At 40.8% G+C, this 27,631-nt stretch overlaps 1 protein-coding gene and 2 long non-coding RNA genes across 5 annotated transcripts in view; 2 read left to right on the forward strand and 1 right to left on the reverse strand.

The window, feature by feature from the left end:
* The first annotated feature begins 86 nt into the window (after window positions 1-86).
* Window positions 87-27,631, forward strand: part of LOC309511529 (cytosolic 5'-nucleotidase 3-like) — a 169,919-nt gene continuing 142,374 nt past the window's right edge. For all 3 annotated transcript variants that reach the window (XM_082186796.1, XM_082186795.1, XM_082186794.1), the window contains exon 1: window positions 87-241. In XM_082186796.1, the coding sequence (XP_082042922.1) occupies window positions 239-241 (3 nt within the window). In that variant the 5' untranslated portion in view covers window positions 87-238. The remainder of the gene's footprint in view (window positions 242-27,631) is intronic.
* On the reverse strand, window positions 1,075-4,251 carry LOC309511582. Its single transcript, XR_014210694.1, has 2 exons — window positions 3,398-4,251; window positions 1,075-2,547 (listed from the first exon to the last, which is right to left on the reverse strand). It is a non-coding gene; the product is annotated as an uncharacterized lncRNA (long non-coding RNA).
* Window positions 26,283-27,487, forward strand: LOC309510758. The gene is made up of 2 exons (XR_014210427.1): window positions 26,283-26,354; window positions 26,426-27,487. It is a non-coding gene; the product is annotated as an uncharacterized lncRNA (long non-coding RNA).

A 27,631-nucleotide genomic window follows, 5' to 3' on the forward strand; every position in this document is an offset into this window, starting at 1 on the left:
TCTGAATCTGAGAGAAACAGGAAATTATCCAAGAGTACAACTATTTTTTTTTTTACACATTGAGGCTCCACACTCCAGTCCAGTCGGTGGCGGTAACGCAACCAATGATGTTTTGCCGACCGTCAATAAACAACAAGAAGAAGAGTGAGCGGCGCGCGCATAAGTCACATAGTAGCCTAATTACATTATTCATTTAATTCAATAATAACCAAGATCACCACCGGCACCGAGTCTTAACATGGTAAGTTATTACAGCATTACTGACCATTTTGTCTCAGTCACGACGATTTGACAGTCTGTCACGAGTATTTGTTTACGGTTGAGAAATTGGTCATTTATAACCCTTTTCATAACTCTATTGCATTGCTGATTTCTGTTTGCCTGTGTTTACTAATGCCTTCTTCAAGAGAACATAAAAAAGTTAATAGTATGCGTAAACACTTTAGGTGGGCGCAGTTTAATGATTACTCTACTGCTGTGGCATTTATGAACCAACCAAAAAAGCGCAGAATGTTTTGTCACAAAGAATGAAAGCTGCTCATACTACTAAACTAATAAACAATTAATTAACGGAACAAATCAACAATTAATCCGTTGCACATCAGTCAGTGCAAGACAAAAGATGCGATCGGAAGAAATGGTCATTTAGCAATGATTTATTCTAATAATCTGTAGCTTATAAATTTGATGTATACACATTTGGTGGGCTGTGTTTCCCTACAGCATCCTAAGCAACATTGGTGCCAGTGGTTCGATGATTTTAGGAAACGCAGGCATGACAATTCGCTTGTAAAATGAAACTTGTAAAGTTGAAACTGCAGAATATATCCTTTATTAAAGGGTCATGAAAACCCTATTATTGAAAATAATTGAAAATACATTTTCCGCTTTAAAAATAAATAAAAATAAAGATGGACAGTGACAGAGAAATGTGCACAAATTAAGCATACTTTCCATACAATTGAGGGATTATCGAAATATCTAAATTTTAATAAGGAGTGATTATTTAACAAAAGGCATGTAAAACGGTCAGGGTTACATTTCACACACACACACACACACACACACACACACACACACACACACACACACACACACACACACACACACACACACACACACACACAGAAGCGATAGAAAAGTCCTCGGGAACGCATCACTCGCAAGACGCAACCTGCCTTGGTGTTCAAGGCCGAAGTCCACCATTCTCCAGTTGAGTGGTTGCTACACACACATAGTTTAGATGTGTCCGTGGTTGGTGACCAACCGCCCGCAGCCAGAGTCTAGCCCTGGCAGCATCGCGGGGAAAGATGCACTGGAACTTTTGCACCACGAAAACAAACGCGCGTCCCATCATTGCCTGTCTCATCTACTATGCAATATCACAGTTTGACATGTCTGTTATTGGAAAGTTCCACGTGGTGTCATGACTAATTAAGAGCAAGTGTCTTCTCATTGGATAAGAAAACTCAGTACATGAATAATTATGAGACACAGATGAGTCATCAAAGTACTGACACGATGAAGATTTTAAACCCGGAAGATGAAAATAGCGGAAAAAAACTAAAATTTAACCATTTCCCCCCTACTATTAAATCTAACAGATGCTAACAATGTCTTCAATGGTGTTCAACACACATAACTCTGAAATCTCAGAAAATGTGGTTTAGGGTTTCATGACCCTTTAATGAGCTGTTCTCTCCTGTACTCCTATAGATAGCTAGGAGGGTTACATCTAGAATACAATGCCTTACACCCAACACTGATTGGCAGCAGTGTTTCCCACAGGATTTTGTGAGACATGGGAGGTGGACCTCAGTCCTTCTAGGTCCCCCCCATCCCAACAAAAGTACATTTTGTATTTTAAAGTTAAATTCATCAATCTGGTCCACCTTGAGAGTTAAAAAATAAGAGCTCCAAATGTTCAATGTGCAAAGAAGTACAGAATTGAACCTGAACTTAAAACTCTTTTTAGATGCGATGTAGTGTCTCAGTCTACATTACATTAACACTGGTGCTTTAGGAAGCCAAACAATTAGAATATGATAATATTTTTATATTATTATAATTATTCCTATGACAGTAATGGTCATATTGTAAAACAAATTTACTGTAAAATAAATGGAAATGAATAGTTCATAATATATTATTTTACTTATACACAGTAGGGAATTTACAATACTATACATGATCTATGTTGGAAATGATGCAAGTGTGAAAATAATGCATACTAAATGCATGCTAAACTCCACAGCACATGCATTCATTCAATGTGAACTGAGCTGTTCTGAGACATGGAAAGTGCGCACTTCGCTTTGAAACACGCAGTGCAAACAGACTATATAAGCTGTTTCTCGTTTTGATGCATGCACACACACACACACACAAATGCGGTCATTCCGTGTCAACTCAACCAGATGTCCCCGGCTAAATGTTTTGATTTTGATAATTTAAAGAAAAAAGCCAAAATATTAAATAATATGAATGTAAGTGGGCAGTTTGCTAAATGAATGAATGAGGCATTTATTTAGCGTTTTCATATGTACACTGTAAAAAATGATCGTAATTTTAACGGTAAAAGACTGTAAAAATGCTACAGTGAAAAACTGTTAATTGGTTAACAGAAAGTTTCCGTACTATATACGGTAAATAACTGTGATAGATCTAACGGTACATTTAATGTAATTTTACTGTAACATACCGTTAAATTTACAGTTTTTGAAAGTGAAAAAACAACTCATTGTATAATTTACAGTGAAAAACCGTAAATTGACATTCCCACAATTCCCTGTGACACTTCACATTTGATGTATTTTTGTTGAAATAACTATGTTTGTTTCTTCATAGTTTTCTTCGTTTTTTCTAATCAGTTATGTACATTAGGGGTTTATGTTACATTTAATGTTGTTAAATTAATGTTTATTGCATTTTTAAAATTTCATGTGTTACCATGATGGTGTTTAATGTTTGTGTGAATGACACTGTGCAGCTTCTATATATATTAGTATTAACTTTCTTGTGGAAGAACTGCTTGTGTTGAGCTTTGATTGATCATGTGACTCTCATCACTGCTGTGATTGGTGGTTATCAGTGTACAAAACAGATATTAATACTTCAATAGGACGGTAAATTAACTTTATATCATATTACTGAAAATTACTGTTATATTTACTGGATTATACTGTAAAATTGACATGTTGTTCAGAATAGCACGTACATTTTACAGTTTAAACCAGTAAATATAACAGAACTCCAGTGTGTTATATGCTGGTTTAAACTGTAAAATGTACATGTTATTCGGTAAAAGCAATTACTGTTTTGTTGTATATTTTACGGAATTGTTCTGGTAACCCCAGCTGCCAGTTTTTTTCCGTAAAAACTACGGGATTTTTTTTACAATGTACACCCAAAGCACTTTACAATCATATCAGGGAATCTCTCCTCAACCACCACCAGTGTGCAGCATCCACTTGGATGATGCGACAGCAGCAACAGTACAACGGCGCCAGTGCGCTCACTAGTGTTGGGCGATATGCTCTATTTTCATATCGTCCTATCGTCAGCCTTTGAGATCGGCGATACACGATATTATCGTGAGGGGGGCGGGGCTTACTTATTTGATAATTAACTTGCTTATTTACTCGTTAATTTGCTTGTTTTATTAGTTCGTTTTATATATGAGAATTGTGTTCTATTTTGCTAGCAAAGGTGGAGTGTTTATTAATAGGCTAAATCAGGTTATTTCCCGGGATAGTGAGGTAAAAAAAGATCCTAGAGTATTTCAACATGTCAGCGGGAAATTTACGGACACACATTATCCTCTCATGCCGTTACAGATGCAGCATTTTGACTGTACTTCTGCACGAGATGGGAACACGTTTTAATCATTTCTTAGGTCAAGAAAGAGTCGGAGTTTGTGATATATGTCCTCCTACCAGTCCTCTCTCTGTCTGTATGCACTTCACATATCGCATTTCAATAAGCCCAAAGAACGCGGGTTGTGTTTTAAATGCCGGGAGAAATCAAAGGCAAAAATCTAAAAGTCGATCGGTTTATATAGGCTACTTAAACTTATGACTTGACTCCGATAAAGGAAAACGGGTTAATGTGTTTACATGACATGCATTGTCAGTTTATTCAGCATAATCAAGTTAATAACGTGCATGTAAACGCACTCATTCCCTGAAAATGAAAGCAGAAACGGACTGAGCTTTCGCTGCATTAACGGTGCGTTCTCTCAGAGATGACGGTGGCTATTCGGTTGTTAAGTCGTGACGTAACCAATACTCTTTCCGGGTCCAAAGTCCAGGTCCTCTCTACCTACCTACCGCTAGGGGTGTGCGATATGACGATTTTTTATCGTGGACGATTAAAATGTCTCCACGATCTGCTTTTGAAGAAATTTCGTAGGATCGCGCATTCTCAGTTGCTGTTCTGGCGCCTCTGTCCCAACATACTGAACAACGCGACGTATATTCAGATCAAATGTTAACGGAGCGGAACGGGACACTACAGTTCACAAAAGTTCATAATTTGCATGTGCTTTAATGCCTTGTCGGTTAAACATTTAATTCGCGTGCTGATGCGCTGTTCTAACGTGTGCGTTTCTCAGCGTGTATATGTGAAGCTCACATGCACTAAAAGCCAGTCTACCAGCGCCTGAATACTGGTCTAAGTTATCTTTCGAGTCTTATTGTGCTAATACTGTCAAATACACACAAGGTTTACATAAACAAAGTCGGTTATGTCTAAAGTGAAAGCAAACTTGAGAAAATTGAGAGAAAATCTGCTTGTCAAATGCGTGTATAAAAGACGCGTCGAGTGCAGCTCTTAAAGAGACAGTAGTAATAGTAAACACGCTGCCGTTTGTCCTTAAAGGGATAGTTCACCCAAAAAAAAAAATGATCTCATTATTTACGCACTATAATGTTGTTCCAAGCCTGTATTAATTTCCTTCTAATATTTTTCTAATATTAATATTTTGAAGAATGTGGCTATACAAACAGTAGCTGGTCCCCACTGACTTCCATAAGAGAAAAATATACTGGAAGTCACATTCTTCCAAATAACTTTTATTTTCAACAGAAGAAAGAAACTTATTCGAGTTTAAAACAACTTGAGAGAGTAAATTATGACAATTTGAATTTTTAGGAGAATTATCCCTTTATTGTTAATATGGTGGTAGCGCAATGGATAAGACACATGCCTTTGGTGTGAGAGACCCGGGTTCGAATCCACTGTGAGACACCAATGTGTCCCTGAGCAAGACACTTAACCCCTAGTTGCTCCAGAGGCGTGCGACCTCTGACATATATAGCAATTGTAAGTCGCTTTGTATAAAAGCGTCAGCTAAATGAATAAATGTAAATGTAAATGTAAATGTTAATAAAACAACAAAATGCAAAGAGAAAATCACTCACTGCTCTTGACTGATAACTTTAATAGTAGCTTTAATAAGTATCAATTTATAATTTATACAGTGAAGTCTATGTTTTGTTTTATTTTCATATTTGTTCATTTAATTACTTTCTTCAATGCTACTGTTTAATACACCTGTAGCTGAAAACAAAGCACTGTTTATTTGATTTGTATATTAAGTTGTGTGTGTAATGTGTATCTTTGATCTTAATATTTAATAACAAAGAAAATAATGACAAATATTTTTTATCTTCGCTCCGTCTGCCATTCTTTTTTATTTTATATTTTGTTACCTAAGGCTTTGTTTTTAAAATATGGACATTAGTTTGGCTGTAATGCTCAGTCACAAAATAGTAAAACCAACATAAAAAAGAATCGTGATAAAATCGTTAATCGTGATTTTCCTGAAAAAAATCGTGATATGATATTTTTACCATATCGCCCACCCCTACCTACCGCTTTCGCTGGTGTTTTGGTTATTATTGAGTGTTTTTACAATGCCGCAGTACTGTGTCCCGTGTCCCGAGCTAACTCACTTCAACCTCATAAATCTTCTTTTTCACTGATGCCTGGACTCTACCCTTAATTATGCCACCTGAGTGATGAGCTACACTAACCACTCTGTTGGTGTTAAAGGAATTTAAACCCTTTTTGACCGCCAAGGGTGCCTCACTAAGAAGGACGTGATCGTAAATAAATGTACAGGTTCCACCATTGTTATTTCTGGACGAGAGGAGCGCTTGGACCCAAAACGTCACGCGTGACGTCAGACTTAACAATCGGATAACGGTATAACAACTATCTTAATTTACTGGCTTAATATTTCTCTTGTGGACTTACATTATTGACAGTGAAACAATTAGAAGAATATTACTTGTTAAACAAGTGTTTGAAGTTGCTTTTGATTTTCACAGATGGCAGAGTTGTGTGCGTTCGTGAACTAAAGACTTTTATTAGGCCTATATAATTTTAGTGATATTATTATTATCAATAATATTTTGTAATTGTATTGTTTTTAGTGTTATTAGTGTCATTAAATGTTTTGTTAATGTGCTATGGAAACAAAATACTGACGAACAACGATGCCGTCTTCATCTTGGCTCTGTATAAGAATGATGCGTCTGTTAAAACAAGCACTCTTGACAATTTGTGAATGGACATCATACACGCGTCGGTGATGTCGCAAGTGTGGTGATGTCGTTATGAATTTAGGCAAGGCAAATTAATTGTAGTTCCTAATTAATTTAATAACAATACTAGCTTCATAATAATAATAATAATAATGATTTAATACATTAATGGGAAAACGAGCTAATTATCGTATTGATATCAGGGCTGGACTGGTAATCTGGCATACCGGGCAAATGCCCGGTGGGCCGACGTGCTTTTTGGGCCGATACATCTCATACTTTTTTTTTCTTTTTTTTTTTCGGCCCATAAAACTCATAGATCGGCGGCCCATTCGTTTTGTTTTGTTTAATTGACGGCGCTGGGTTAATGCCGGTGTAATGCATTGGTCAAAAAAAAAGTAAGCGTTAGTTTTTTTCCCACTGACAGACCGGCCCATGAAACGCGTAGATCAGCGGCCCATTGGTTGTTTTCTTGATTGACACTGGGCTGGCCCAATCACATCTTTAAACACCTCCCCCTTTGGGCTTTGAGTGAGCGTGCAATGTCAGTGTGTATCTGTCAAAACAGTCTGAGACATGGAGAAGAAACGCATGGAATGTGCAGAGAAATAGCGTGAAAAATAGATACAGGCCCTTCAAGCAGACGCTGTAAAATGTGACAAAATATATGTTTTCTGCAGCAGCAGGACCTTCATCAGCTCCCGTGGCTGATGAGGAGGATAGTGAGGAGGATCAGGAGAGAGATGAGAAAGGGTAGAGTCTGCGGTAAGCAGAACTACGTTCAAAACACTTTGGCTATGAGTGTAGGAACCCATTACCCAGTTACGCATTATTTCCACATCTGCATAGTTGACGATTACAGAAATTTACTAGAAGTTTAAAGAGACGCGTTTTATCCATGTTTTCCGCCAAAATAGAAGCTTGATGCAGTTTCCGTCAAAATAAAAGATCAATCTCTTTCAAGTTTAGAAATTAGTACAAAACTAATTATGAAAGTTTTCTTTATTTTTCAGTGTATTTGTTTTACAATATATGGCTATAAGGCTACTGTCATGAGATTAATATTATAATTATTATTATGTAGTAGTGTAATATAGACAGACACTGTTACTAAAAGAAGTTAGATTTTTTCTTTGTTTAATTTGCACACTGAATATGGGTTGGAGCTTTTAATTTCGAACCCTCAAACTGCACCAGATTGATGAATATAACATTAAAATGCACAAAAGTTTCTTAGGGGGAGCCTGCCCCCAGACCCCCCTAGAAGGACTGAGGTCCACCCACCACAGTTTTACCAAAAATCTTGTGAGAAACACTAGTATTGCTATGCCAATGCAGCTTATAGCTTGTTTTTTGGATGCATCACTGTGCAGTATAGTTCAATTGTATTAATAAATTATTCTGTTAACTCTCACTCATTACATGGCATTAGTGGTTTTAATGAATAGGAGTTGAACAAAAACATATTCAAGGGCGTGCAAAGATGGGTGGTGTTTATGATCATATGTAGTGGGCCAGTCTGGGCCAAAATGCCAGGGCCGATTTTCTGTCCCAGTCCAGCCCTGATTGATATCATCAAAGGCATCTGCCAGCAGCGATATCTCTGACTATCGTCGATACACAATACTACCGTCTATCGGCACAACCCTAGCGCTCACAACACACCAGCTATAGGTGGAGAGAAGAGAGTGATAGAGCCAATTCAATGGAAAGGAATTATTAGGAGGCAATGATTGGCAAGGGCCAATTTTTAATGACCACAGAGAGTCAGGACCTCGGTTTAACGTCTCATCCGAAGGACGGATGGCAGCATCATTATTTTATTTTTACGCAGAGATTGGTAGTTCTATTAGTAAAGTCTGTTTACTTTAGCAATCTTTGTTGCATTATATGGCAACAGTTTGCCCCGAGTTTGCATGCCTGGCTGTAACTCAAGAAGTTACAGGCATTAAGGAATATCCTTAATATCCTTTTAGATGCTAATTATAAAAACAGGAATTTTCTATTCATGAATAGAAAAGAGAACTAGACTAATACATTTAGTCTAGTTTCAACGTTATTTGCTCCGAGGATGGCACCGTCTTTTAGAACAACTATTCGCTGTATCGCTGCCATGGTTTGAGCAAACTCGTCACCACAATCATTCCCTTTAAATAGACTATTAAGCCTTTAATGGTTCGGCTTCAATTGATCTAAGGCCTAACCTTAGCTTCTCCAAAGGTGGAGAAGGTCTGGCTTAAATACACTAAATCCTCACCAGTATAGGAACTGGAGTAAACCAACTCTGTAGCCACACTATAGCCTTCACATTAAGAATCCAAATGCAGGGAGTAAACCACACTGTAAATACAACACAATACAAAAGACATTGCTATCATTACAGAACTTATTTATTGACAAATATTCTGCAAAACAACACATTTTCTATTTGCATTAGGTACACATATTTTAAGGTGATGATGAAGTTCTATTCCACTCTTCAAGATTAATAAAAAAATAAAATAAAAAAAATTCACAAAATTAGAGTACAAACTGGAATAAATAAATGCTCAACCTTACAATTATCCATATGGATTGCAGCTACTTGGACAATCTTTTGAAGGACTATGCAAAATAAATCAGCCTTGCGGAGCACTTTAGGTCAAGATAAATAAAGTTTTTTTTTCTAAACCACCAGTTACTACTGGTGTATTTTAATACTTTAGGGTAGTCCATTGGGGCCATAAATCAAACCAAAGAGGAGAGTAACAACTGTGGCAAAGGTCTTGCACATTATCTGGACCAATCTGCTCTTATAGTACTACAGAGAGGCACCTTATATTTGGGTTTGAGTGGATAGTGGCAACATCATCTTCAACGATAGTTAAGATCCTCATCTTCTCCCCTTGTGAATGTCTTCTTGCTCTGTGTCCTGCAGTAGAAAATAAATCAGCATAAAATTAGGGTCATTTTTATTTTATTTTATTGAATTATGTTAGACCAGAGTGTTCCTAAAGGTCTGCTTATGTAACTTCACTTGAAACACGGTCATGTTTAACCTTATGATTAGAGCCCGACCGATATATCGGCGGGCCGATATTAGGCATTTTTCAAACTATCGGTATCGGCATTTATAATGGCCGATAAATGAATATTTAAAAAAATAAAATAAAAGCGGACGAAACACCCTTCAACCATGTTATGAGTGTTGGCGCTGCATAGTTTGTCCACCAGAGGGCACTATACAAGGAAGATCGCTCGGGCTAGAGGAGTGGTTACGAACAGAGTCCAGAGTTCACCAGCGCTGGATGATTCTGTCAGCATTAAAGACTTTTAAAATAATTTAACTCGCGTTCATGTTTGAATGCCTTGTGTTTGTGATGCAAAAGACTATGCGCACTAACCATTACCATAGTAAACATAGTAAACGCTTGAAGATACGCAGTGCAAAAACATAGTGAACGCTTGAAGAAATCAGACCAATCATAAAGGCTATCACAGTCATGTTTTTATTTTATCTGTCAGTAGCCTACGTCTCGTCTCTTTATACCGGACTATCATAAAATAAAGCAACTTTTTTTTTCGGGAGCTTCCTCTGTTTCTCTGACTGAAAATATCTGTATGGGAGTCGAGAGAGTGCTAAAGCTCCTCAGGTCGTATTTTTGGTGGCATATATTTGTAGAAATGATCATTCTTTTCCTAAATGTGATGTAAATATGTCCTGTAACTACCAGATAAACAGTAACAGACGCGACTGAAGAAGTAAGTGTGTCCTCTTTCTTTTGTGAAATAGACCTAACGGTAATTTATTTCTGAGTGACTAATGTGCAATTTTGACATAAATTAATTCATTATGATCAATGTATCACTTTTTATTGTAAACCTGTGGTAAAACATCGATGCTTGGGTTTTAAATATTCAAGTAAACAACAAAAATCATGTAAAATCAATATAAATCAATATCATGTTTGTTTTCAACGCTGTTTCCAGTGATTTCTGATTAGTTTTCAAATCACAACGAACTTATTCTGCCTAAATAAAGTAATGATTACTGTATTTATAACTAGCATATCTGTAGTTCCAGTCTCTGCATTGTAAAATGTAAGTTAGGCACGCGAGGAGTTAACATTTAGACATAGAGAAAAAGTATCAAACATAGCCTGTGCATAAAAGTTAGCTTTTCTTTTACACGTGTGTGAAATCCAAGTGTGCGTTGCTGACTTTGTTTAACCGCAGCATTAACGAGTCAAATAATTTATTTAGTGCATCACTAAGTAGTAGATTTTAGAAGGCAGGCAGCAAATGATGATTGAAAATGGTTTGTTGTAGCTTGATGGAATAGATGGATAGAATTAAAAGAGTGCAGGTAAAGGGATAAGCAAGTTGACATTGTAATTATAAGGTAGCTTATAACATTGACATTTGGCAGACGCTTTTATCAAAAGCGACTTACATTGCATTTTAAGGTACACATTTACAATCTTATCAGTTCTACACACACACACAATTACATAATTGATTTATTACTGTCAATATTAATAATAATAGTTGACTTTTTTTTGTTCAAAGGACTTTGTTTCATATCTTAAGTTTGTATTTTTATACATTATATTTATCAGAACTTTAATATATTCTGTTCTGTTGTGACAATAAAACAAACAAGTTTATTTTTAAACTGCATTATCATATTATTTTAGTAAGGCTGAGGACTCTTAAATAACGACAAATAACTAATGTTAGGGAAATCTGTTCATGTTTTGTTACGCGTTTCTGGATTTAAAAATATATATATATATCGGCCGATATATCGGAATATCGGATTTTTAAATCACCAAATATTTGTATCGGTATCGGCCTTAAAAATCCTTTATCGGTCGGGCTCTACTTATGATTGTGCACTGTATTGTTTTAACAGGTTAGATATCAGAGGGAATGTCTCCAGACAGTGTTGTGAAACAGTAATTTTCGACTGTCTTTGCTTTGATAAAATAACAACTTGTTGAATGTGTGCTACCAGGTGAAGTCAAACTGATCACTGAGAAAGTTTCAACTACGATTATTTAATAAAGTAATTTTTACCATGACTTTGTCTGTTGATGATAAGTTTTGTATATCACACAAAACCTATCTCTTAACAGCATCTGGTAAATAGGTGAAATATATCAGGTGTGAGTGTATATGCTGATGATCTTCTTACCAGGCAAGTCTTCAGAATGTTTCCAGACTTTTCCCTCATAAACAAAGGCAGAACTTTAAGAGTTGTAGACTTTCTTTGAGGAAGCACATTGGAGTTTCTGTGTCTGAAAGACAGAAAAACAAATATGGAACACGTTATATACAAAGAGAAGCATGGGAATTACCTTGAAAAAGAGATGGCACCATTCAGCCTTTAACCAGAGAGATATGATCACATGCAAAATAATTACTTGATGATCAAGTTGGTCTAGGAGGATCTTCATCTCATCTCCATACGCTCCACCACTTGCTTTGTACGACTAGATTTGTATTCATTTAACCAAGAGAAAAAGGTGCTCTTCGGATCAGTTTGTGTGATCCTGTAATACTCAGCAGAGAGCAGAGACCCTGAAAAACAAAAAAACATTGTTGAAACAGTAAGAATTAAGTGTAGACCAACACAAGTAAATTCAGTTCAACTCACCTGATCTTTTCAAAAATAAAGGCCACTGTTTTAGCACATCCAAGGATCTTGTCACTGTACTGATGTTCTTTAGTCTAAAAAGGACAAATACAACAGAACAAAGATACATAATTTTATTAAACAAAACAACAACAAAAAAAATCATTTACAGTAGGTTAATTTAACACGTAGTAAAAATAATAAAGAAATTGAATAATCAAATGTGAAAAAGAATCAAAGCATAGTTTTCACTGTATTTATTAAATATGACAGATATTAAAGATACAAAAGTTATTATAAGAGCAGTGAGCCATTTTGTCTTTTGTAGCCTAATATTTAAGGATACACAATATTTGTATCCTATTCACTTTAAAACATACTGCACACATCACTTACATTGAATTGGCTCTATCACTCTCTCTCCTCTCTCCACCTATAGCTGGTGTGTGGTGAGCGCACTGGCGCCGTTGTACTGTGGCTGCCGTCGCATCATCCAAGTGGATGCTGCACACTGGAGGTGGTTGAGGAGAGATCCCCTGATATGATTGTAAAGCGCTTTGGGTGTACAGTAGTACATATGAAAGCGCTATATAAATGCCTCATTCATTCATACTACCCATTCTATTATTTAATATGCGAAGTTAACATACATATTTTTAACATAACACATTAGTTTTGCATATATAGGCCAATATTATTACATTTTTCCTCTAAATTGTATTGTATTTAATTATATTGCACTGTAGAATGACTGAGCCTCAACCTAAGCATGTACAAATTGTAACTGAAATTTGTATACGTGACAAATAAACTTGAAATTAAATTGAACGGACTGCGGTCACTTTAAGAGCTCATGGATCTAATACTGAAACATCTAGGTTTCACAAAATTGGTTATGTTCACTTAAAGGAGAAGTTCACTTTTAAAAAAACTTTTGCTGATAATTTACTCACCCCCATGTCATCCAAGATGTCCATGTCTTTCTTTCTTCAGTCGAAAAGAAATTAAGGTTTTTGATAAAAACATTCCAGGATTTTTCCCCATATTATGGATTCTAATGGGACCCAAACGGTTCAAGGTCCAAATGACAGTTTCAGTGCAGCTGCAAAGGGCTTTAAACGATACCAGACGATGAATAAGGGTCTTATCTAGCGAAACGATCGGTCATTTCAAAAATAAATAAAAAAGTTTAAGTTTTATAAGCACAAATGTTCGCCTTGCTCTGTTCTGTGATGCGCGTTCGTGACGTCACGTAATACGCAATTACGTTGAAAAGGTCAAGTTTGATGTGTTTACAAATGTGCGGGAGGAGGACCATATACACATTTTCAAATGTATTTGTGTCAGTTTATCGTTTAAAATGCCCATTTCGTGTGCGTATCCTGGGTGTTTTAATATTAAAAAGCCAAAAAGAACATTTTTCAAGCGTGACCTTTTCAACGTAATTGCGTATTACGTGACGTCACGAACGCGCATCACAGAACAGAGCAAGGCGAACATTTGTGCTTATAAAACGTAAACTTTTTTATTTATTTTTGAAATGACCGATCGTTTCGCTAGATAAGACCCTTATTCATCGTCTGGTATCGTTTAAAGCCCTTTGCAGCTGCACTGAAACTGTCATTTGGACCTTGAACTGTTTGGGTCCCATTGGAATCCATAATATGGGGAAAAATCCTGGAATGTTTTCATCAAAAACCTTAATTTCTTTTCGACTGAAGAAAGAAAGACATGGACATCTTGGATGACATGGGGGTGAGTAAATTATAAGCAAAAGTTTTTTGAGAAGTGAACTTCTCCTTTAAGACATTGCCGACCGTGTTTACTTGAATACTTTTTTTATTTTGTTTTTTTGTTATTGACATAATTGTATGTGTATGTCACTATTAAATCGCAATACGCCACGAAAGATAGCTGAATTCGCACTCAGATTCTGTCCGAGTCCGAGAGAAGCGGCATTCTGTCTCTCAATCACCGCAAGCACCGCATTTAAGTCTTTATTCACAACTTACTGAGCTTAACATTTTTAACATCTTTTAAACACCATGCACGTCCTTGTCCTTCTTTTCTCATTCAAGCATGTTTCCTCACTCTAACGTTAAGACTGGGTAACTTAACGTTAGCACGTTAGTAGCAATGTGCTACGTGGATAATCTCTAACAATAGAAACTTATCGTCACCACAAAAATCTTTTAACATAATACTATATTTTATCAACATATGTGTGCAATTTATAGCCTATTTTCATGTATAAAGCTTAAAGAAAACTTACCTCAATCGGATGAAATCCAGTCCCTTCGATAGCGTGGTTGAAGGAGGAAACGTACTCGGTTACTAACGTAACCTCGGTTCTCTCTAGAAGAAGGAACGAGTACTGCGTAAGATATCTTACGCTAGGGGAAAATCCTTTTTCCGCGAGATATTGAAGCCAAAAATTATCCTTAATTTTGTAATAATGCAAAACGCGTTGCGGCAGCATGCAGACATAGGCGAGGCAGCTCGCGCGCCTATTGGCTGCTCTGCGGCAACTGCAGCAGCCTATCGAGCGAGGCCTGGCGTGACGCCAGACCCAATCAGGGCACTTCGCGCCCGCTGCGTCACGTCCCGCCGAAATGGGCGTGGTCTAGGCCTATAAATACCGCTCGCAGGCAGCTATTATCTAGTTTTTCATCATCGAAGCAACCAGAGCGTGTGCATGCACGGCAAGATACGCAGTACTCGTTCCCTCTTCTAGAGAGAACTGAGGTTACGTTAGTAACCGAGTACGTTCTCTTACGAGAGGTCTCTCGTACTGCGTAAGATATCTTACGCTAGGGGACCCAATGCAAAACGCCGTGCATGCTGAGATCTGACACCAAAGACCCAAGGGCGAAAACCCGGGGTACATATAGTGCACAATCACTCAGGGAACTCACAGGGAGTCCGGGAAGAGGGAGGGGCGGAGCCGCACTCTTCCACATATGGCAGCGTCGCTTAGATGCGAATTTCATCATACAGACAGGGCGGGGTACGGCCTGAACTGATGGGGAAATGTGGGTCTTACACAGTTTGCCCAGGCACATCTTGTGCTGCTGCTTTTCACTGTTGATCACCGAGCTGTGCTCAGTAGACGCAGGATTCTGAGCTGATAGCATCAGGTCAGATAATACTGGTTAACTTAGACCGACAGCAGCCTGGCCTGCAGGGCGGGAACCTCTAGGTTGTAGAACCTTATAAATGTAGATGGGGAGGCCCAGCCTGCAGCCGTACAAATATCTTGCAAGGCAGTCCCACTTGACCAGGCCCACGAAGAGGCCATGCCTCTCGTGGAGTGCGCTCTGACACCCAACGGGCACTGCATGCCCTTGGAAGCGTATGCCAGCGCTATAGCATCAACTATCCATCTGGATAGGCTCTGTTTCGACGCGGCTAGTCCCTTAGAACGCCCGCTAAACGAAACAAAGAGCTGCTCCGTTTGTCTGAAAACAGACGAGCGAGACACATAAGCTCGTAATGCCCTGACTGGGCAAAGGAGGCCCGCGTCTCTTTCCTCATCAGGGACCGGTAGGGCTGACAGGGAGATAACCTGCGCCCTAAACGGTGTGTTGAGGGATTTTGGAACATAACCGTGCTTAGGTTTGAGTATAACTTTCGAGTCATTAGGCCCAAACTCCATGCACGTCGCGCTCACAGAGAGCACGTGTAAGTCCCCTATGCGCTTCACTGAAGCGAGAGCCAGCAGAAACACAGTCTTGAAAGACAGATGTTTCAAATCAATTGACTGTAAAGGCTCGAATGGCGCACCTTTCATGGCTTCCAGAACCATAGAAAGGTCCCATACGGGGACTGCGGGAGGTCTGGGAGGATTCAGTCTCTTAGCCCCTCTAAGGAAGCGGATGACTAAATCGTTCCTTCCTATTGACTGACCATGCGTTGTTCCTGAGAACGCTGCTATAGCCGCCACATAAACTTTGAGCGTGGAGGGGGCCCTGCCCTTGTCCAACAGCTCTTGTAGGAAGGAAAGCACCTCCGTCACTCCACAGTCTGTGGGTGACACGCCACGGGCTGTGCACCAGCCCGAAAACACTGACCATTTCGAGGAGTAGAGCCGTCTCGTAGACGGAGCTCTAGCCTGCGTGATCGTGTTTAATACTCCTTTAGGGAGTCCAACATGTACCCGTTGATGGCCCAGACATGAAGGGACCATAATTCCGGGTGAGGATGCCAGATCGAGCCGTGGGCCTGTGAGAGGAGGTCTCTCCTCACTGGTACTGGCCACGGGGCAGTACTTGCTAACTGCATCACGACTGGGAACCAAGGTTGGTTTTCCAAGAACGGTGCTACCAGCAATACTGAGCATCCTTCTTCCCTGAGCCGCTCTATCACCTGAGGCAGGAGAGAGACGGGGGGGAAAGCGTAGAGCAGGCGGCGGGGCCACACATGGGCCATTTCTGCTCTTGGAGAAAAATTCCGGACAGTGAGCGTTTTCTTGAGACGCAAACAGGTCTACTTCCGCTCTGCCGAATTTCTTCCACAGCAGTTGGACTGTCTGTGGGTGTAGAGACCATTCGCCTGCCGGTACATTGTTCCTGGACAGTCTGTCTGGTCCTATATTCAGGAGCCCTGGCACGTGCGCTGCTCTGAGCGAGCGCAGGTTGCACTGAGCCCATACCAGGAGGCGTTCTGCTAGCCTGTACAAGTTCCTGGACCTGAGGCCGCCCTGGCGATTTATGTAGGACACCACAGACATGTTGTCCGAACGGACCAGGACGTGGCGTCCTTTTATTTGGGGACAAAAACGCGTCAGAGCGTTGTTTACTGCCAGCATTTCGAGGCAGTTTATGTGCAGGAGCTTCTCCCGTTCCGACCACTGGCCGAAGAACGGTCTGCCCCTCGAGCAGCGCTCCCCATCCCGAGGTGGACGCGTCCGTGGACACCACTTTCACCCTCGAGGAAGTCCCCAGGCTTACACCTGACTGGTACCAGTCGTTCGCTCTCCAGGGTTTCAGAGCTGTGACGCACTTCTGATTGACCCTGAGGCGAAGCAAACCGGATGCCCACGCTCGGCGAGGGACTCGCGCTTTCAGCCAAAACTGCAGCGGGCGCATGCGGAGCAGGGCCAGCTGGAGCAGGCCCAGCTGGAGCACTGATGATGCTGAGGCCATGAGACCCAGCATCTTCTGAAACTTCTTGAGCGGGACAGACGCGCCGCAGCGGAACGAGTTCGCTGTGCGTTGAATGTCTACCGCGCGCTGTGGTGATAGTCGCGCTATCATGGACAGCGAGTCCAATTCTGTGCCCAGGAAAGATATCTTCTGACTGGGTGACAGAGAGCTCTTCGCCCAATTGACACTGAGACCCAAATTCTCGAGGTGATCGAGTAAAACGGTCGTGTGTTCTATGAGCACTGAGCGAGATTGCGCTGGAATCAGCCAATCGTCCAAATAGTTCAGTACTCGCATGCCTCTCATTCTGAGGGGTGCGAGTGCCGCATCCATGCACTTCGTAAACGTACGGGGTGCCAGGGACAAACCGAACAGGAGGACTGTGTACTGATATGCCTGGCCCTCGAAGGCGAATCTCAAATATCGCCTGTGACGTGACGCTATCTGTATTTGAAAATACGCGTCTTTCAGATCTATTGACACAAACCAATCTCCTTGGCGAATCTGCACGAGGATTTGTCTGGTCATGAGCATCCTGAACTGTCGCTTCACAAGCACTCTGTTCAGTTGCCTCAGATCTAGTATGGGTCTGAGACCCCCGTCTTTTTTCGGTACCAGGAAGTATCTGCTGTATAGCCCTCCTTCGCTCTGAACTTGAGAGAGAGAGGCTCTATGGCCCCTTAGTTCAATAGTTTCGCCACTTCGGCTCGAAGTAAATGTGCTACTTCTGCTTTTACCGTGGTCTCGACGCGCGCCGCATAGCGGCGAGGGCGTCGGCGAAACTGTAGCGAATAGCCTCTATTTATAATGTCCAGCACCCACTTCGAAAACCCCGGGCAGCTTTGCCCATGCGTCTGCATGAATAGCTAGGGGTTGAATACGAAGCGCGCTCCGCTCGCTCAGCGATGGAGAAGCTTCGGCGTGCTGTAACACAAGCGTCGCGCTCGTGACATTTGAGGCATGGGGCGCGCTGATAACAGCGGGCAGATTGCCCACGCTCGACTCCTCTGCGGTGGTCAACCGCGAGGGGGAGGGCTGGGCGGTTCCCGTAGGAACTGTCATGTCTATGTGTGGATGTGGGCGTGGGACAGCGGGCACATTTATCACACCGAAAGCATCGTTCGCTTGAGTGAAGTGAATGCACGTTGGTTTCGTTTTTACAGAAACCGTGAGACATGCATAACGTGGTGTTAGTGGGCACTGGGTAGTGGGCACATTCACCATGTTTGAAGCGCAATCGATCTGAGTCGATTCATGTGCGCGAGCCCTGTGTGACGGGCTGTGCTTGTGTGTAGAGATGGGCAGTGGGCATTCTTTCTACACATAAAACACCATCGGCCGTGGCCAGGACACCAGAAAAATCACACTTATGGGATTTATCTGGGTAGCCGTAAAAGCGGCGTTTGTGTGCAGGCAAGCGTGCTGCGTCGCCGACTTGTTTACTGCAGAATACACTGGAACAGTCACATTTACTGGAACTGAACGAGCGAGAAGTTGCCATAGAAACAGAGAGCGTCAACATGCTAGCGTTTATTGCAGGCCTGCGTGCATTACAACAGACTCGTTCACTGCAATATTGACATTTCCAGTCGCCTGAATTTCAGAGGGGAATGGGAAATGTATAGGAAATGGAGGTCGGTCCGTCCGCAGCGGTACCAGAAAACTCCCTTTTTTCCTTACGCCAGTGACGCACGGAACACCATAGAAACGGTGTTTGGGTGCAGGCGAGCGGGTTGTACAACGTGCTCGTTGGCTGCAAAATACAAATCTGCAGTCGCCTTTTCAGGGAACTGACAGAGCGAGCATTGACGGCATAATTTTATCTGCCGGTAGACCCGGGATCGAACGCGGGTCTCTCGCGCGCAAAAACCTGAGAGTCTGCCACTGGGCCACAGGGGGAGACACATTGTAACTCAGTTAGCGCGAGTATTATCAGAGAGCGTCAACGTGCTGGCGTTTGTTTGCAGGCATGCGTGTATTACAACAGGCTTGCTCACTGCAATACTGACATTTCCAGTCGCCCGAACTTCAGAGGGGAATGAGAAATGTACGAGAAAGAGGAGGTCGGTCCGTCCGCGGCGGGACCAGAAACACTCTCTTTTCTCCTTTCGCCAGTGACGCATGGAAACCATAGAAACGGTGTTTGGGTGCAGGCGAGCGGGTTGTGCAACACGCTCGTTGGCTGCAAAATGCACATCTGCAGTCACTTTTCAGGGAACTGACAGAGCGAAGCATTGGCGGCATAATTTTAACTGCCGCTAGACCGGGATTCGAACACCGGTCTCTCATGAGGAAAACCTATGATTCCGCCACTGAGCCACAGGGGGGAACACAAAGGCTTACGGATGCACGAGCATATAAGAGCGTCAACATGTTTTCTTCGGCGTTTGCTTGCAGGCGCGCTTGTATTAAAACAAGCTCGTCTGCCGCAATATTGATATTTCCAGTCGCATGATCAGGGAACTGGGAAATGTATGAGAAATTGAAGGTCAGTCCATCCTCGGAGGGACTAAAAACACTCCTTTCGCCGGTGAGTGACGCATGAATGGGGCGCAGAGGCAGGGTAGCTTTCTTATAACGTAAAGAAAAACTAACCCCGACCGTCCGCTTCCAGCCTCCCTTGTGAGCGGCGCAGTTTGCGCGGCTTGAACAGAGGGAGAGAGAAAGCTAGCCCCGTGACCGCCCGCTCCTGACATCCCCTGTGAGCGGCGCGAGAACAGAGCGAGAGCTGCGTGATCAGGAAAAGGGGCGTCTTCAAAAAGACGCCCAGCTCTTTTAGTGCAATGATAGTGTGTGTCGCGGCGGCGAGCACACACACATACATAAACACAGTAGCAGAGAAAGGATATAACGCCGGATAGCGCAGCAGGAAGGCAAGGAAGGCGGCGCGGCCAGCGACTTCAGTGACTCGTCCCGCTGAAGGTGCTCTCTTTCAGACGGCGCGGCTTCTTCTCCAGCTCCAGCGATGCGTGTGCTTCGCTTGAAGGATGAAAAATCAGATAATAGCTGCCTGCGAGCGGTATTTATATGCCTAGACCACGCCCATTTCGGCAGGACGTGACGCAGCGGGCGCGAAGTGCCCTGATTGGGTCTGGCGTCACGCCAGGCCTCGCTCGATAGGCTGCTGCAGTTGCCGCAGAGCAGCCAATAGGCGCGCGAGCTGCCTCGCCTATGTCTGCATGCTGCCGCAACGCGTTTTGCATTATTACAAAATTAAGGATAATTTTTGGCTTCAATATCTCGCGGAAAAAGGATTTTCCCCTAGCGTAAGATATCTTACGCAGTACGAGAGACCTCTCGTAAGAGAACCCCGAGTAACGTACAGCGAGACAGACTGCGCATGCGCGATGACGGGAAGTTAAACGTTCGAACTATGAAATCAAAATATTAAGTTTTCTCAACTTAATTGTTTGTTCATTGGACAAAATAGTAGTACACTTGCAGTTAAATAGTTTTCATAAGTAAACTCAACATTGCAGTCAAAAATTTGCCCACTCAACTTAAAATTTTAAACTGAGTTAACAATTTGCAAGTTGGATTTTTTACAGTGCAGGTAGCATGCAAAAAACAAACAAACATTGATTTGATGTTTAAAGAAGAGAAAATAAACAGATACATAATATGTCATTAATAAACAATAGTTTTATAGTTTTATAGAACATAGCATAGCTAATAAAACGACAGAGGAGATCATCTTTGTTCATCAAACTTACAAATAAGCGGTTTAGTAAAAAAATAAAAAATAAAACACAAATGTGTAATGTCCTTATTTTATTGAAAACTGAAAGCCAGATTGGTAAATGAAGCGTGTTGTGTTATTCGTTGATATGTGCACCTATTACTGAACATACACAACAGCGTCTTCACTCCCAGTGCAATTTTCCATGCAATCTTACCAAAACAACATAGCAAATGATAAAGACAATTAAACTGCTGCTGAGCAAACTAAGTCACCATGTAATGGAAGTTAGGCCATCCTTAAAAATATTTTGGTTTGCAGTAAAAAAAAAAAAAAAGGTAGGTCTATATATATTTTTTTTTTTCAAAATGTAATGGAAAAAAATATATTTAAAGAAAGTACAATTTTGATCATGGTGATTACGTAGGTATGAATTTGAACAAATTTGCATATTGTGATGTCACTGAAAGTTTTTCCAGAACTTTGTGCCAAGTTAAAGCGTTGTCGAGAGAAAAAAGAGAGAGATTTTGAGAAAAAAATATATTTTTATGAAATAACATTTGAAAAACCTGTATAAACTGAACACCAAAGAACAATATTAACTATTGAGTGGTGGTGATGCATTCATCATGTAACATGTAAGGGTGGCACTGCCAATAACGCACCTAAAAGCTGTCACAAAGAACCGGCAAAAGTAATGATTATGAATATGTCAAATATAGCAAGGAGATATTTCAGTTGTTTATTAATAAACAACTGTGTCAGTGTCGGCTGCAAAGATGAAGTTGACAATGCTGACTCGAGATCTTCGCAGTGAACGCGCCAGAGAGAAATGCACATTTCATACGGATTACATAAGCAGAGAGCAGTCTGTTTTCTTTCGTTTTGAATTGTTTTGTTTAAAAGTACACATTTCAAGCTTTCTATATTTCTCAGGTCTGTGAGGCAAGTAGCTTATACGCTGAGTTTCAGTTCATTTATGAGACGAGCTCCAGTTCACGCGCCTGATTATTGATTAAAATTAAGATACAATTAATACAAAACGAAATTCACTTTAAATAAAAGCTTTCTACAAAAATAAACTTAATGAAGTGGTCAAAATCATGTCTGCCCACTTTATTTGTCTCCCGATATATTGCGCATCTTATGATCTTACTCATGCTTTTCACTTTTCATATAATCAACATAGATTAAATAAAATAAATAAAAATTATTTTATTTAACCCTCATGTGTTGTTCGGGTCATTTTGACCCAGAGAAGATTTTCTTTTTCCCGAAAATACTACTTAATGTTATCGCTTTGGACTGAAACTTAGTGACTTTGTTCACAAATGGTATAACTACTTCTAAAATGTTTTTTGACAATTTTCGTACTTTTTTTTAGGGGGGGGGGGGGGGGGGGTTGTCACCTTGTTACACTTGTGCTGTTCCCGGTCAAAAATGACCGGACTACAAAAATAGCTTATAAATCACTTGTTATGCTAGGCTATATTTTCACCCAATATTAGATTCAATCCTTGTCAACTTGTTCTCTTTCGATTAGGACTGGTTTTATATTTCTATTTGCATCTGATTAATCCTAGGCCTCATTTATTTGAGAGTAGGCATCTCATTTTTTGAATATTTTGGAAATATTAAAGAAAATCTGAAGAAAATTGGCACTGTTGATCACACTAGTCTACTTTAATTTTTCACCAGGAATTTTGATTTGAAAAACTTTTATTTTGTACAAAATGGCACAGAGTTACACTTGTGGTGTTCCCGGTCAAAAATGACCGGCCTACAAAAAATTGCTTATAAATCACTTGTTATGCTACAGTATATTATCACCCAATATTGGATTCAATCTTTTTGTCCACTTGTTCTCTTTCAATTAGGACTGGTTTTATATTTGTATTTGCATCTGATTGATTCATCCAGCTCAGGAAACATCTCCACATTACCTTGTTCAACACACTCAGCCCATCTTTCCAGCTTTTTCACAAATGCATACATTTTCTCATTCATTGTCAGGATGTTTGTGTTTGGACCTTGTAATGAAAGATTAAGCATGTTAAGCCTTTCGAATATACAGGCCAAATAAGCAAGTTTTGACAACCAATCTGGATCTACCAGGTGATGCGCGAATTCAGATTTAGATTCTTTCAAAAATGAGTGCACTTCCTCACACGGTTCGTAAAGCCGGCTTCCCGCGCCTTCCCGCGAGACAACCACCGGACTTCGGTATGAAACAGCAGCGGTTTACTGGACGTGATTTTATATGACTTACAATTTTGATTGCACCTTTGAGAACACTGTTAAGCTCACTGTTAAGCTCACTGTCAAGTGCTCTGCTAGCAAGAGACTCGCGGTGAAAGATGCAGTGCGTAAACTTAACACGAGGAGCCACAACTAAAACCTTTGCCTTGAGTCCCTTGTTTTTACCTACCATTGCACCTGCACCATCAGTACACCAGCGCAGTTATCCCATGAAAGTCGCATCTCTTTTAGTCTGGTGTCCAGCTTGTTGAAAATGTCACTGCCGGTACAAGTCCCCTCCAGCACTGAGCAGAAGAGCATTTCCTCATGCAGTTTTCCATCAAATGTGTATCTGATGAATGCCAGCAACTGAGAAGAATTAGAAACATCAGTAGATTCGTCAAACTGTAACGCAAATTTCTTTCCATTTAACCTATCAATCAATTGACTCTTATTGTCTTTTGAAACATCATGAATACGGCAAGCTATCGTGTCATTCGACAATGGGACAGTCATAAGCTCACTTGCAATTTTCTCACCATGCATGGCCCAACACATAGCCACAGCTGCAGGCTTTATCAAGGTTTCCCCGATCATGTGTGGCTTTTTGGACTGTGCTATCAGGTATGCAACTTCATAAGATGCCTTCAGAGCATTATCAGTAATTTGGGTTTGTTGTGCGAGTGTGCATTTTTGAGTCTGTAATTCCATCTCTTTTCTGCGAAAAAAGTCTATAGGTTTTTAAACACAAGTAGGGTGTCTTCTCTCCAAATGTCTCTGCATTTTTCCAGGCTTCATACTTTCATGGGCAAGCACTTCTGAACAGATTACACACTGAGTGTGATGTATTGTATGCTTGCAAGTTTTGCATATGAGACAGTAGAGATTCCGTAGTTATTGTGCTGGGAATGTTGGGAAATGTTCGGGGGGCGCGCGTTTGAAAACACAGAGTAAAGTTGTGGTCAAAAGACAGACATTCCGTCTCACGTGTATTCTTTTGAATAGATACTGTTGGAAACTTTTCCTTCTTCAAAGCAGAGACCAGGAGACGTTGGGATCTCGTTCAAGCAGAAGTTATTCTTTATTGAGAACTTCGCTTTGCGTTGCTGCAGTTCTTCCAACAAGTCTAAATCTAATACAGTATGCATTGTAGTTATATACATTCCAAGGGGGAGGGATTACATAGAGGCGGAGACTCTGAACAAAGCATGCAAATGAAGTAGGAACACACCCTACTCTGAGAGCGCTACCACTCCAATTGAATCAGCGTAACTATTCAAATGCTGATACTGGCAAGGAACTCCGGTTCCAAGAGCCATCCCAGAGCCATTAAAGACAAAAGGTGAAAGTCTCCCCTACAGCTAATCCAATCAACCTAACGATTCAACGTCTGAGCCAGGGGCTCCGAAAGCCATTTGGGCTCCGAAAGGTGAGACTCATTTAAAACACAATAGAGAAAACAGGACTGGCCGGAGTCTCTAGCTAGAAACTGACCCTACTAAAATCAAAGTCTTAAACCTAAATTAATTTAATAAATTTGTAATACAACAATACATCACAGAAAAATTGGCGACGAGGATAAAGTTTTGCTCACATTATGGCGCTTATTGGAAATATAAGCGAGTTTGTTCCGAAAGTAGAGTCTTGGTCAGTCACAATGTCTTACAAAGAGGACACTTTAAAGAATCATTTTGAGCCAAAGCCGTTGCTGATTGCAGAAAGATTCCGTTTTAATCATTGCAATCAAAGAGCTGATGAGATGGTGACGGAATATGGAGCGGAGCTGAAACAGTGCGCTGTGAGTTCGGAGCAACGCTGGACGAGGCATTGCGTGACCGTTTCGTAAGTGGAATCCGCAACGAAGCCTGCCAACGGCGAGTGTTGTCAGAATCTAATCTGACGTTTGAGATCGCATTGAGTATGGAGATGGCGGAGAAAGACACAGCAGCTGAGAGGGCTTGACTCGCGCTCGGGTGTAGTGCATAAAGTGGATGCGTGGGCGCGAGCAGCGCAACATTCCGATCACAGAGGGGAAAAAGTGCTATAGATGTCATGGCAAAGATCACAGCCCTCAGGTACGTCATTTCAAGGATGCAAAATGCCATAATTGTGGGAAAACTGGCCACATCAAAAGAGCTTGCAGAGGAAAAATGGAAGCTGGGAAAAGTAAACATGTGGAGAAGTGATGAGAACGACAAAAAGTCATTCATGGAGGCATTTAAAGTAAATGGCAAAGAAATTATGATGGAAATTGATACCGGTGCGGCCGTGAGTATCATATCTGAGAAACTATTTCAAGCTGCGTTCTCAAAAGAGCCACTAGAGGTTGCCGGAGTAAAGCTTAAAACATACACAGGAGAGATTATGCCTGTGTTGGGACAGTTTCAAGCTAATGTGAGCTACGAAAAACAATGTGAATTGCTACCCGTAATAGTAGTAAAAGGGGAGGGGCCAGCTCTGTGTGGCATAAATTGGCTACAAAAGCTCACCTTGAACTGGAAAAAATGTAAACATGTCAGTCAAAGTGCATCAAGCAAAGTCCCTTGAAGAGGTGCTCCAGGAGAATGGCTTGAGAGTGAAAAAGTCCAAATGTGAGATTGGGAAAAAGCTAATTGAATATCTAGGATTTGTGCTAGACAGCCAGGACCTTCATCCATCTCCAGACAAAGTTGCTGCAATCCGGGATGCACCAGCACCCACCTGTGTGAAGGAGCTGAGAGCATTTCTGGGTTTGGTCAACTATTATGGACGTTTTTTGCCCAACCAAAGTACAGTGGCAGCTCCCCTCTACAGACTGTTGAGAGATAATGTACCATGGGAATGGAAGCAGTCAGAGCAAAGAGCTTTTGAAAAATGTAAAGACTTGCTTACGAACGAAAGGGTTCTGGTTAGGGTTGTGCCGATAGACGATAGTATCGTGTATCGACGATAGTCAGAGATATCGCTGCTGGCAGATGCCTTTGACGATATCAATACGATAATTAGCTCGTTTTCCCATTAATGTATTAAATCATTATTATTATTATTATTATTATGAAGCTAGTATTGTTATTAAATTAAGAACTACAATTAATTTGCCTTGCCTAAATTCATAACGACATCACCACACTTGCGACATCACCGACTGTGTATGATATCCATTCACAAATTGTCAAGAGTGCTTGTTTTAACAGACGCATCATTCTTATACAGAGCCAAGATGAAGACGGCATCGTTGTTCGTCAGTATTTTGTTTCCATAGCACATTAACAAAACATTTAACGACACTAATAACACTAAAAACAATACGATTACAAAATATTAATGATAATAATAATATCACTAAAATTATATAGGCCTAATAAAAGTCTTTAGTTCACGAACGCCGCACAACTCTGCCATCTGTGAAAATCAAAAGCAACTTCAAACACTTGTTTAACAAGTAATATTCTTCTAATTGTTTCACTGTCAATAATGTAAGTCCACAAGATAAATATTAAGCCAGTAAATTAAGATAGTTGCTATACCGTTATATCCACCGTCGTCTCTGAGAGAACTGAGACGTAAGACATAAAGTTAATGCAGCGAAAGCTCAGTCCGTTTCTGCTTTCATTTTCAGGGAATGAGCGCGTTTACATGCACGTTATTAACTTGAATATGCTGAATAAACTGACAATGCATGTCATGTAAACACATTAACCCGTTTTCCTTTATCGGAGTCGAGTCATAAGTTTAAGTAGCCTATAAACCGATCGACTTTTAGATTTTTGCCTTTGATTTCTCCCGGCATTTAAAACACAACCCGCGTTCTTTGGGCTTATTGAAGTGCGATATGTGAAGTGCATACAGACAGAGAGAGGACTGGTAGGAGGACATATATCACAAACTCCGACTCTTTCTTGACCTAAGAAATTATTAAAATGTGTTCCCATCTCGTGCAGAAGTACAGTCAAAATGCTGCATCTGTAACGGCATGAGAGGATAATGTGTGTCCGTAAATTTCCCGCTGACATGTTGAAATACTCTAGGATCTTTTTTTACCTCACTATCCCGGGAAATAACCTGATTTAGCCTATTAATAAACACTCCACCTTTGCTAGCAAAATAGAAAACAATTCTCATATATAAAACGAACTAATAAAACAAGCAAATTAACGAGTAAATAAGCAAGTTAATAATCAAATAAGTAAGCCCCGCCCCCCTCACGATAATATCGTGTATCGCCGATCTCAAAGGCTGACGATAGGACGATATGAAAATAGAGCATATCGCCCAACACTAGTTCTGGTATATTATGATCCAAGTCTACCACTCACCTTAGCTTGCGATTCTTCAGCCTATGGGATTGGAGCTGTTTTGCAACATACCATGCCCACTGGAGAGGAACGTCCTGTGGCTTATGTCTCATGAATGCTGGCGCCTGTGG

The sequence above is a fragment of the Leuciscus leuciscus genome (genome assembly GCF_965113295.1).
Source record: "Leuciscus leuciscus genome assembly, chromosome: 12".
NCBI classification, from domain to species: domain Eukaryota; kingdom Metazoa; phylum Chordata; class Actinopteri; order Cypriniformes; family Leuciscidae; genus Leuciscus; species Leuciscus leuciscus.